The sequence below is a fragment of the Apostichopus japonicus genome, chromosome 3, assembly GCF_037975245.1.
Source record: "Apostichopus japonicus isolate 1M-3 chromosome 3, ASM3797524v1, whole genome shotgun sequence".
In the NCBI taxonomy this organism is placed as follows: domain Eukaryota; kingdom Metazoa; phylum Echinodermata; class Holothuroidea; order Aspidochirotida; family Stichopodidae; genus Apostichopus; species Apostichopus japonicus.
Window position 1 is genome coordinate 8,107,858 of NC_092563.1, and position 13,403 is coordinate 8,121,260.

General features: G+C 35.8%; 2 protein-coding genes across 7 annotated transcripts in view; both read left to right on the forward strand.

Annotated features, from left to right (window-relative positions):
- LOC139962020 (uncharacterized) overlaps positions 1-13,403 on the forward strand; it is a 154,122-nt gene that overhangs the window by 46,239 nt on the left and 94,480 nt on the right. The window lies entirely within an intron of this gene.
- On the forward strand, positions 3,471-9,841 carry LOC139962065 (uncharacterized). The gene is made up of 4 exons (XM_071961917.1): positions 3,471-3,808; positions 4,487-4,558; positions 4,688-4,780; positions 5,800-9,841. Exons 1-4 carry the CDS (start codon positions 3,664-3,666, stop codon positions 6,003-6,005), a joined length of 516 nt encoding a protein of 171 aa, XP_071818018.1. The 5' UTR covers positions 3,471-3,663; the 3' UTR covers positions 6,006-9,841.

Below are 13,403 nucleotides of genomic sequence, written 5' to 3' on the forward strand. Positions count from 1 at the left end.
GGGATCATATGTCTTGCTACTGGGAACAGTCACTAGAGAGGAGGAATGCATATGGTATCACTACAATCATGTACTGTAACCCATTTGCACAGTGATAAAGCTTATGCATTTGGAAAGAGTCTGCATAGAGAAAATTCATGCTCTGTCCAGGGAGTTGTTATGGACAACTCCCTGGTTAGACCAGTAGTCTCATTTTATTCACAACAAATGGGCACTTTATGAATAAACCATTTACTTTTTTGGGGGGTCATGTTGGGGGGGGTTTCTTTTAGTTTTGACTTCAAAGGTTTGTTAACTGCCAGGTACATTGTATTACTGTAGCGCTTCCATGGTATTAGCACATACAGTCTGCTTTATAGATAGTCAAGTTATCTGATTAAAATGTGAAACTCTCAGTACAGTCTAAAGAAGAGAAGTTTATTTCACTGGTAGCATTGTATCAGACCTTAAATGTTTTGGTTCCTTGTATATCATATTTATTAACGGGGTCACAGCCTCACAGGGTCATGTGTGAATATGCAAATTGTAGAACTGCAAATTTAAGTTAGATTTTAACAGGTACATTACATGATGGTTATATTAAACTTGGTATCATGCATATTACTATTACAGAACTTGAGAAACCACAGTGGTTATTAACCTTTAACACACGGCTAAGTACCGTTGTTTATTTATTTTTTGAGTTAGTCATAAACTAACATTTTTTGTCAAGTTTTGCATTTCCACGGTAACTCACATTAATTTTTGATGTTTTTCGTCTTCTCTTTGTACCATATATTTTACTAACACAACATTACTTCTTCTATAGTAGTTACCACAATGTTGACGGCATACCTAAGTAAAAAAAAAAAAAAAAAAATCAAAAATTTGCTTCATGTAGATTGTATAGGGAAAATTGAGTCGGTAACTCACATACATATCTAAAAGCGCCAAAACTGGTAAACAAATTTTACTTAAAAAGTGTCCTCATACTAAGTGAACTCTAAGACAAGTGAAATTTGGTAGTTATACCTTACCTACTATAGTAAACATATAGGTTGCCAAAAAATTCCTATATCATTGTCCAGTTGCATAAAAATGATGCAAGACACGGTAACTCACGTTACAATTTGTCCACGCATAACAGTTAATAAAAAATAAGTTGCTGACACAATTCAATCTTACTAATTTTTATGTAACAGTTTCAAGCTTTAATAAAATTACTTCTTGTGTTCACTTTGTAACACAGTGTAACTGTTATTAACTTATTTGCAGTTTCATATTATGTAGGAATCACTGCAGTGCTCCATATCATTCAACAGTAGAGCCAATGAACACTGGTGGAAATGGCCAAAACAATTGACATCAATGATAAAGTTTGTTAAATTGCAAGTGGCGAGGTTAAATAGGCCCTGTGATAGTATTGAGGAATATTTCATGTTGGATGTATCTATATGGTTATGGGTTACTATGTCTAACACTGTCTAACAGCATTAGCAGCCCCCGTTTCTTATATCTGGCCTAGCTTAATGTACCAAAATCAAAATTCCTTTTAGCATACGAAAGGGTTAAATTGTAAGACATTAACACGCATATTAACTAGTGTTTGCAAGGGGTATCCGGGTACCCACCCGTCGTGATACTACCCGGTTCCTAACTTATTACCCGAATCCTATGCAAAGTGTGACATTTTTTTTTGCATACCGATGGTTATGCAAGATTTTCCCATTGACTTAGTGTGGTGTTAGGCTACCATGTGGTCAAAGATAATAGCAATAATATAAGTATTCCATAGATATCTTATAACTGTGTCACAATTTCAGCAAATAAACAGATGGTTAGGCTAGATTACCCGATTGACTTAGTGAGGTGTTAGGCTACCATGTGGAAGAAATTGAAAGAATTTTTACAATTATTATTTTTTCATTCATTTATTTCATAAATGGAAAGACTGACATTTACCAGATGTTATTAATGGATTATAGACGGGATAACTAAAAAATAGTAATAATCGCAAGTGGTTTTTAACTAATTGTTATTCCAAATACGATCAAACTGCGGGAATCACGCAATCGCGCGGCTAATTCGAACCCTGGGCCTGCATATTAGATAGTAGTGGTAAAAACTGTTTAAGAGCTCAATTGGATATTTATATGGGACAGCAAACATAAGCAGCGACGGCAGTGCGATTTTAGTAGTGATGTTAATTTATTAAAAAGTTAATGAAAGAAACAAGCAAATAGAAATTGTTGAGGAAGGTTTTATATAGGTCTAATCTTACACCTATTTGAACATGAAAACATTGTCAGTGGAGAATATAATTCATTTAGTATAGCATCCAATATGTAGTTTCTTGAAAATCGCGATACACAAGGGTAATTTTTTTACCAGAGACTCGATGGGTAATGGCTCTCGGGTACCCGGTTCCTGATTTTTGGACCCTTGTAAACACTAATATTAACAATGATTATTAAACAGTGAAAACCACCAATTCAAATTTGAGTTCTCAAATCTTGACTCTGATAAAAACTAACTGAACTTCAAGAACATATTTACAGTTTTAAGCCATAATTCATTGGGAATGAATTATTGTCCATTTCTCAACAACTCCGTAGAAAACTTGAAATGATCACGGTTGTTCACTACTTTTGGTTTTTAAGTTTTACTTTTGAGTTATACCTTGGTAGCATAATTGTCTACTACACTGACATTATAAGCATGATAATACTGTATGATAACTCACGTAACATGGTAACTCACGTTACCATTTGCATCACCTACCTGACTTAAACATAGTGGGGTGCACAACATTTCTTTACTTGTTTCACATTTGAGATGATGAGTAGAAACCAAAATCCAATTATGAGATTTTTAAAAGTGTCATATTTGATGTATGGGGAAAAAATAATAATTTCAATAACTCATGTTACATCAGCTACAGTACATAGAGGTTTGAATAAAGCAAAAAATATATTATTTTTGATTATATATTTAAAAGGTTGGTAGTGATATCTGAAGTTAGTGCACTATGTAAGCAATAAATAAACAAATCAGTTGAGTATTACCATTTAATTTCTTAGGAGAACAAAAACAAATCTGTTAATAATTTGTGCACAAAATTTGCATTACAGCATCCTTTCACTTCATATGCAAATTTCTAAAATTCAATCAATATTTAGGAAGGTATCATATTGATTCCACAAACTTGGATATGTTTACAACAACATTTAACCAATGACAAAATGTGATTGCAGATTTTATATTTTGAGCCCATGTCCACTTTTTCATGGAAATGCCCATTGGACATTTATGTAATTTTAGTTGAAGTGGCATTTCTTACATTATTTCAGTACTTCTCACTTAAAAGATGAGCTAGCTACTTGGAACTACATGGAGCCAGTATCGGGTGACGTATGTATAGGTTTATTTCAGGTTAGGATGTGTAAAACATCATTTTGCTTCTGCTTTTAACTGCTTTCAAAGTCACTGCATGTGTTTTCATGATGTTATATGTTTTGTGATGTTATCTCTTTTTGTGTAGTTTCATAAAAGGATCACCCCACAACAGGACTGCTTCCATCATGTTGAACTAAAGTGCGATAAGGAAGGCTTTGAAGTGAGGTACAAGTGTTTGCCCTGGGGGAGCACCAAGCTCAATGGCTTGCTGAGCACTTGGGCCATTCTATGGCTGTTCACCATCAACATTATAGGCTTCCAAGCAGCACCCTAGAAAAGGCAAAAGTAGCAAAACTACTCATGGCAGTCGACTCGGGCAAGTCTTCAAATTTTGTTGGGAGGACCTTAGACGAGATCTCGTTGGACGAAATAGGTATGTTTACAGAAGTTAAAACTGCAATGAGATGGCTGGGCTGTATAAATAAATCACCGCACGTAGGAGAGCAGAACTACTGCACAACTATCGTATATGTGTAGATTTTGACTCGCAGATGAAACGCACCAAAACAAAAAATGAAATAAAAGTGACATCATGCAAAGTCTGCTGACAATGCTGGGGCATTTTGTACTACAGATCTTTGAAGATGACACCACCTATTTAAGAATGTATTTCTGATACTAGTCTGTACCTTGGGTCATCAGTTTTTAAAGACATATCCTTCATTCTCTAGATTCAAGTCACTAAACTGCAATATAGATGGTAGCTGCGGGTTGAATTTGTTGTTTGTGTGGAAAATGTATATATAAAAAAAAAAGCATGTTCAAAAGTGCATCTTAAGTTTGCCTAACATTTATGTTTGGATCAATTACTGTTGATGTACTACTGGATTCAAAGTTTGCTAATATGAAAGCTGGGTAAATTTTAAAGAATGAGGGCAGTGAACCAATTAGTCTACTAAGTATGACAAACTTAACAACTCTTATAACATTAGTTAGGGTCTTCCAAATCTTGTATAAAACAATCCCTACATTTTATGAGAAATCATGTTACTTTCTGAGTGTTATGTAGGTTGCTGAGCTAATTTCATAGAAAAAACTTTTTCCTCTACAGAACTTACTCAGGTCTTGGAGGAGGAAGGTGAAACAATTGAGCAGAATGAAAAGATGGATAAAATGACTTCAGGTGAGAAATGTCACTTGTTGTGGCTTTGATCTAAAGACCTACTTCATTGAATGAATCAAAGTTTTGATGTGTATTAGTTTTATGTGTGCTGCTGTAAATGTAATGCATAATTTTATTTCTGTTTTACAGAAATTCCTGAACATTCTGAACAGATGTGTTATAGAGCTAAGGATGCTCAGCCAAGTACCTCAAAAACAGAAAGGAAACCAAAAAACACTTCCGGTAAGAAATGTTTGTTGTGGCTTTGATGTATATTGAGTGATGAAGGCTACTGAGTAGACAGATGGACTGTCTGCATACTTTGTATGTTTATGGATTTCTTTCTCACCTGGTGATGGAGAAAAAATGAGAATAACTAACTAACTTTCCAAATGCTCATCTTGGAAACACAAATTGAGAAGCACTAGCAAAGCCTAGTTTCATAACAAAATACTTAAACTTGAGGCATAAAATTTGCTATGGTTGGTGATAGTCGATTGAAACAAACTTAAACTAAGTACATTTATTTTTCTATATATGTCCTGCTTTTTGAAGAGTGGTTAGCTCCTTTGTAGCAAACTTTAAGCAGCTTTTTGCATTTTGTCGCCATTTTCCACCCTTGTGACATGTCCATCAAGTTTTCTACATGTATCAATCACAAAAAAGCAAACTAAGATATTCAGCAATTCTTTTTCAGAAAATTTCTTTGAGACAATGTTGAAAGTTCTAACTTTTTTCCTTTAATTTCACCATTTGAAGTTAGATTTCTTCTTTTGTATGACGTTATGGCATTGTGAGGTCAATGAGGTTGTGAAAATCATACAAAAGGATGCAGAAAGTTGCAAACTTCTATTACCTAAATATTGATATATTTCTTGTCTTCAAGTATTATATAGATACTGCATACTTACTAAGACATGTCCTTGTTAAGTTTAAATTGTTATCTTGTCCTTTGATAAGAGAATAATCTATCATATGCGTCCTAGCCACTTCATGTGTTGTTTCTGACAGGAATGTGTCATAAACTATGAATTCCACCTTCTGAAATTGATGAGTATACAGTATGAAAATATTAATATCTCAAAGAGTCAAGGAATTTATTTTGGTATGTTGCATGACTGAGAGAAGTTATCCATTTATGTTTTTTGCAATGCCACAAAAATTTTCGACCTTAAGTCACTGTCTAATTTTGAAAATAACAATTATATTGATAAATGAAGTGACTTAGTTTTCCTGTATTTTTGCATTTCTCTCTTTAAAAGGCATTCCAAGAAAGTGGCCAGAAGAAGACAAGGATATTTTAACTAAACACTTCAAGAAATACATCAAGAGAGGGACCCTTCCTGGAAAGGATAAGATTTTAGTATGCATGGAAAATTATCCAGCCAATTTTTCAGGAAGGACCTGGAAAAACATTAAGGATTGCATTAGAAACATTTCGTCATCATTAAAACTGCCAAGCATTTAGACGCCACATTTTTTTATTTTTTGGCTTTGTGTAGATGCCAAAGTATAAGTATTTTCCTAGAGTGGCAATGGTTTATTAGAGAATACTGAGTACACTTTTTGAGTACAATATCTGCTATCTTTCTGCTACATTTTTTCTGTTGAGAAAATCGTCCAGAATTGTGTCTGAGAGTTTGTGGAGGGGGGGCGGGGACATTGGGGACAAGTATTATACAAAATTGGGGACAAGCATTATTACAAAATAACAAAAGTCCAGCGTATTTCATAAAGTGGCAATGCCAGCTGCACTGGCATTATTAGAGAATACTGAGTACAGAGAATATACAGTTATGCATTAAGCATATACACATTCCACCATATTTGTACAAAATGACAAAGTCCAGAGTAATTTCCTAGCTTGGCAATGCCAGCTTCTCTGGCATTATTATAGAATACACAGTAAGGTTTTTTGCTGAGTACACTTTCTGTTCCATTTTTTGCTGCAGAAAAAAAGTCCAAAAGTGTGTCTAATCTGAAGTATGTACCTAGACTGGCTATGCCAGCTTCACTTATAGAAAACACAAGCATTATAGGAGAATATACAGTTTAATGCATTAGGCATATACACATTCCACCATCTTTTTACAAAATGACAAAAGTCCAGCATATTTTCATAAAGTGGCAATGCCAGCTGCACTGGCATTATTAGAGAATATTGAGTGCATATTCTGAGTACACTTTCTGCTACAATTTTTTGTTCAGAAAAAAAGTCCAGAAGTGTGTCTGATAGATTGATAAATTATTAGAGAATACACAGTTAGGTATTCACTGAGTACACTTTCTGCTGCACTTTTGTTTTTGCAGGGAAAAAATGGCCAGAATTGTATCTGATAGCAGGTTGTGGGGAGTGGGGGGGGGGGGGTCATGAGCATTATATAGAACAATACACAGTTGTGCATTTGGTTTTGAAACAACTTTGTTTGTCATGGCTGCACTGCATTGATGTCAAATGGGGTGCCTTTGCCTACCTCAGTATTTTAGACAGTGGTCAGATGCTGGGGTATACACTGTAGTCCGTAGGACGGGGACATTAAATGGCGGTCCCGGTAGCAGGAATGGGAGCAAAATCACACACCTGCCTCGTTATCCTTTGAACACTTATCGTAAAGAGAAGGCTTGAAATAAGCCGGTGTTCGTCCACGATCTAACACGTATATATGGCCTCAAATAAGCTAATGTCAGGCTTCTTCATCTTTGGGTCTCTAAACTAAACTATTTAACATAAACAAGAGCATATACGCTTTCCATTATTTTTGTACAAATGACAAAGTCTAAAGTATTTTCCTGGAGTGGCAATGCTAGCTGCATTGGCATTATTGGAGAATATAATTTTTTCAGGAACAAAGTCCAAAAGTGTATCTGATTGTGTGTGGGTGGGGGCACGATCATTATAGGAGAATATCCAGTAATACATTCCATATGCATTCCATCATCATTGTGCATTGGCATTATTGGAGATTATAATTTTTTTTTTTCTCAGAAATAAAGTCCAAAAGTGTATCTGATTGTGTGTAGGTGGGGGCACTAACTTTATGATAGGAGAATAAACAGTTATGCATTGAGCATATTCCACCATCTTTGTACAAAATGACAAAATTCCAAAGTATTTTCCTAGAGTGGCAATGCCAGCTGCATGGCATTATTGGAGAATATAATTTTTTGTTTTCAGAATAAAAGTCCAAAAGTGTATCTAATTGTGCGTAGGTGGGGGCACGAGCATTATAGGAGAATATACAGTTATGCATCGAGCATATTCCACCATCTTTGTACAAATGATAAAGTCCAGAGTATTTTCCTAGAGTGGCAATGCCAACTGCATTGGTTTTATTGGAGAATATAGTTTTTTTCAGAAACAAAGTCCAAAAGTGTATGTGATTGTGTGTGGGTGGGGGCTCGAGCATTATAGGAGAATAAACAGTAATGCATTGAGCATATTTCACCATCTTTGTACAAAATGACAAAGTCCCAGAGTATTTTCCTAGAGTGGCAATACCAGCTGCACTGGCAGTAATGGAGAATATAATTTTAATTCAGAAAAAAAGTCCAAAAGTGTATCTAATTGTGCGTAGGTGGGGCACGAGCATTATAGGAGAATAAACAGTTATGCATTGAGCATATTCCACCATCTTTGTACAAAATGACAAAATTCCAAAGTATTTTCCTAGAGTGACAATGCCAGCTGCACTACCATTATTGGAGAATATAATTTTTTTGGAAAAAAAGTCCAAAAGTGTATCTAATTGTGCGTAGGTGGGGGCACGATCATTATAGGAGAATATACAGTAATGCCTTAAGCTTATTTGCATTCCATCATCATTGTGCATTGGCAATATTGGATATTATAATTTTTTTTTCTTCAGAAATAAAGTCCAAAAGTGTATCTGATTGTGTGTAGGTGGGGGCACGAGCATTATAGGAGAATAAACAGTTATGCATTGAGCATATTACACCATCTTTGTACAAAATGACAAAGTCCAGAGTATTTTCCTAGAGTGGCAATACCAGCTGCACTGGCAATAATGGAGAATATAATTTTAATTCAGAAAAAAAGTCCAAAAGTGTATCTAATTGTGCGTAGGTGGGGGCACGAGCATTATAGGAGAATAAACAGTAATGCATTGAGCATATTCCACCATCTTTGTACAAAATGACAAAATTCCAAAGTATTTTCCTAAAGTGACAATGCCAGCTGCACTACCATTATTGGAGAATATAATTTTTTTGGAAAAAAAGTCCAAAAGTGTATCTAATTGTGCGTAGGTGGGGGCACGATCATTATAGGAGAATAAACAGTAATGCATTGAGCATATTTCACCATCTTTGTACAAAATGACAAAGTCCCAGAGTATTTTCCTAGAGTGGCAATACCAGCTGCACTGGCAATAATGGAGAATATAATTTTAATTCAGAAAAAAAGTCCAAAAGTGTATCTAATTGTGCGTAGGTGGGGCACGAGCATTATAGGAGAATAAACAGTTATGCATTGAGCATATTCCACCATCTTTGTACAAAATGACAAAATTCCAAAGTATTTTCCTAGAGTGACAATGCCAGCTGCCCTACCATTATTGGAGAATATAATTTTTTTGGAAAAAAAGTCCAAAAGTGTATCTAATTGTGCGTAGGTGGGGGCACGATCATTATAGGAGAATATACAGTAATGCATTAAGCTTATATGCATTCCATCATCATTGTGCATTGGCATTATTGGAGATTATAATTTTGCATTGAGCATATTCCACTATCTTTGGGGAGGAGGGTGGGGGACACGAGCATTATAGAAAATACACAGTTCTGTATTGAACATAAGCATATATGCTTTCCATTATTTTTGTACAAAATAACAAAGTCCAAAGTTGCTTCCTAGAATACACAGTTAGGTATTCACTGAGTACACTTTCTGCTACAATTTTTTTGCAGAAAAGATCAAAATCGTGTCTGATAATGGGTGATGTGGGGGTGGAGGGTGGGTTAAACGAGCATTATAGGAGAATACACAGTTCGGCATTGAACATAAGCATATGCTTTCCATTATTTTTGTACAAAATAACAAAGTCCAGAGTATTTCCCTACATTGGCAATGCCAGCTTCACTTATAAAAAACACAGGCATTGCTGTATTTTGCTTCATTTTCCCCTGTAACACAAAGAGTACAATGTTTTTCACATTTGTTATTATGGTTATTATTAGTTATCACTTGTTTGTATTTGCTATTATCAGTTATTTTGGTTTTTATTGAACATAATTGAATATATAATTGAAATATATTTAACATGTGTGCAAAGTAGTTACCACTTCTTTAATGCTTTGTTGTCATCTTTCTATCTCTCAAATGTGTTGAGCTGCTAAGCTATTAATGCTAATTCAAGATTCACTTTGCAACACTGTGTTTGCAACACTGTAAAAGTGTTTAATGTAACAAAGTTAACTGTTATTATTTCTATGTGGTTTTCTGAGTCTAAAACAATTTTGCAGCCGCTCCATTTCTGAACCTTTTATTCTGAAACTAGTACTATGTATTTATGATGAAGCAAAAAGAAGTTACTATTTGGAGTTGATAAATCTGTTCTTTTCTATGACTCTTACACGGTTTTAGGGATCAAATGGCCCAAATCGGGCTCAAACACAGTCTTCATGAACAATATGTGTAACTTCATTTCTATGGTTACTCAAACACATGTTTACCTGCTCGACTTCAGTTGCCCAATCAGATCACATGAACAACTGAAACAGATGTCTACAGGAAATCTGTACACATGGATTATCTGTGAATTCCTCAAATTGCTTTCTGGGATAGCTGACGCATTTGTATCATGCAACCGGTGTCAAAGCTCAACCTCGTAATATTTCAACCAAGTAAGTGTACAAAATGTTAAAAAGAAGTGGACTGACAGTATAAATTGAAACATTTCATCATATGGGCTATTTTTTAAAAGTGTGCTTATATTTTTGCCCCTAACCCCTAAATAATTCATCAGGGCAATGCAGTGTTTGCAATTCCCACATCTGGCTGTGCAATCCCACAAAGAACATTTGTCTGCTGAGGAAATGCCCGAACTCTTTTCTTGCATATATGCAATTACTTAATGAGCAACTGATCCACTTGTTCATTAGCCTATATACACATAAAATTTTTTGAAAATTGATCAGTCACACAGAAATACGTCTTAGAAGAAAAGAAGCTTGTTTACATATCTTCTAGTATGGTTAGAAAATTAGACCTTGTTTCTTTAAAATTGGCAACACAATACTTAAGTTCAAGACATAATTAGGTGTAATAACTTTCCCATTCTGAAATACTGTCCAAACTAGTAATGGAGAAACATTTGCAGGAATTTAATGTCTCATAAATGATAACAAGACTGAAGTGAACAAAGCTTTTCAAGAAGACAATTACATTTACAGCACAACATGAGACTGATGATAAATAACGTTCAGTGATTTTGTATTATAGAATATTGAGAATCTGCAGCAATTGCTACTATGTTTCCATAAATTGTTTAACAGTCCCATTCAGGGTTTGCCAAATTTAAACTTTGACCATCCCAGTTTATTGCACTGAAATGTCAGTGAAAATAACACATTTCTGTGCATTTTTCATATCAATAGTCATTAGCTTTATTGAGTTATCTGTCGTTAAAAATGCTGAACTGAATAAATGCTGCCATAATTTTTAAGGAGGGTGTAGATTCTACAAACTTCGATCAATATATGCAAGTCCCGCCAAACAGATCACCCGCCAATCAAATCTCTCTGTGTTGTTTATGACCGTTATAAACCTAGGCCTTTACTATCACTTTCATGTTTAAGCTGTTCCTTCTCTTGAAAGGTATCTTTCTATCGGTTTTACCGATGTAGCTGGCAAATTGTGTAACTTGCTTCCATTGCAATGAATACGCAGGTGATTTCAGACGTTTCCTCCATGGAATTTTAAATAGTGTTTGATACGAATGGGACTGCATTGAAGACTATTTTGTTTACATTTGTGTAATGAACCTTACTAAAATAGGCAGTCACAGTGATATTAGGGTAAATCGATACCGCCATAAGGGCAACAGAAATATTTCTTTCCATTGTGACAGCTTTTCTCCATATACCCACCTGGTCAGAGTGAATTTAGGTTAACAAACATTGAATCTACTTCGGAAGTTTGTTTTCAGAAATTCATAAGCAAACTGTGAATTGGACTTTAAATTGATATTACCAATTGTAAGCCTGAATTGAAATACCATAGGCATGCAGATAGATAATACTGTTCAGTAAAATTAATTCCCAGAGAAAAGTTGTTTGACACAAGCAGGGAGCTGCTAGTAGCAGCTCCCTGACACAAGTACTGTCCACTGCCACACAGTAATACCTAATAAAGTAAAACATGATACCCTCCCACCAGGGAGCTGCTACTCTAACAGCAGCTCCCTGCTCCCACCCTCACCCTTCTGCCAATCAAGGTAGGCCATGTGTAGTTAATTTGAATCCCCTTGCCTACTGAAATAAAGGACTGAAGTCTTTGTGTTTCAGCTAATAAAAGACCTTGGCAGAAAGCTAATCCACCATGAAAGGGTCAATTACTTCCCCTAAGGCAGCTTTAATTGCTGTGTGTCCTTATGTGAGGACATTGCTACCTTCTATATGTGCAATATCAACAAACTGAGTTAAGCCACAAATTTGATTGTAACTTTGTGACTCTTTCAGCCTCAAGCTTTTGAATGCCATAAGTTCTATAGGATCTCCGCTGATTGGTCCTTCCTTGGTAGGCATGTACAGGGCAAACAAATGAGAACAGGGGATTCATGAAATAAGAAGAATGCAGTATCGTTGTGAAGAACTCATCACCCCCAGTACCACTGTGGATATTGTTGATAGGCTTGTTTTACATGCAATTTTTAAGCACATTTCTAGTTATTAACTCTCACTATTTATTCCCATAGCTACTTTCAGATGAAATTGTTAATACTGGTGGATCCTGGGGGCCACGAGGGGGCTTAGCATACTAAAAAACTACCAAATTTATAGAAAATTCAAAACTCTCTTAAATGCAGCAACTTTCCAAGGGGGAAGGATTGTCCCCTTCTCTGAGACCCCTCTTCAGGACCACGGGTAGATACCCCCCACCCCCGCCCTCCCGAGGGCAATCAAAATAACTTTAAAAGAATTTTGATTTTGGACTTAACATATTACCAGTTTGCATGTAGGAACCCTGAAAATTATTTCTTAAACAGTTCTGGGGGGGGGGGTTCCTGCCCCTATGCCCCTCTACCAGTACCTGATCACTATCACTTCATTTTGGTCTTTTCCAAATGTGAATTCTGGAACCACTGATACCAGGAGCCCTATTAGAAGTGGCCCAATAAATGGGGATTGTGATTATAAAGGAGGCAGTGAGGCCTTGGCCCCAACTCTGGTCGGTTGAGGGAAAATCACTTTCAACAGTTGGATAAAAAATATTCACCGGTGGAGGAGGGGGGAGCATGGGCTGAGGTAATTATTTTCTGGATATTCGATTTCATATTCCGCATTACAAACACAACCATTCCCAACGATCTAATTTGCCAAATTTAATGGGTGGAAATTATGCCCCGCCAAAATGTCATATTTAAAGCGCATTTTGTGGTCCATAGCATGGGACTCTCATGCAGAGACTGTTGCATTATTGCCACTAGTCTCCGGTTGGCTACATGAAGTTTTCCTTGTTCTCTCTTACCTAGGTAAGATTGTCCTCAATTTCTACCTTTTGGTCAAATTAGGTAATAATAAGCGAACCATAAATGTCTTGAGATCTTGAATGTGCTGGTTTTCTGCTGGTGTATGTACTAAATGGTTAGCGAGGCCACAGCTGTGGGGTAATTTTGAGTGATGTCAC

Excerpts from the sequence above, each read along its gene's own strand:
- LOC139962065 (XM_071961917.1), top strand. The coding sequence starts at position 3,664 with ATGGCTGTTCACCATCAACATTATAGGCTTCCAAGCAGCACCCTAGAA. Across the intron at positions 3,809-4,486 it reads GATCTCGTTGGACGAAATAG|AACTTACTCAGGTCTTGGAG; the intron begins GTATGTTTACAG and ends TTTCCTCTACAG. Across the intron at positions 4,781-5,799 it reads GAAACCAAAAAACACTTCCG|GCATTCCAAGAAAGTGGCCA; the intron begins GTAAGAAATGTT and ends TCTCTTTAAAAG.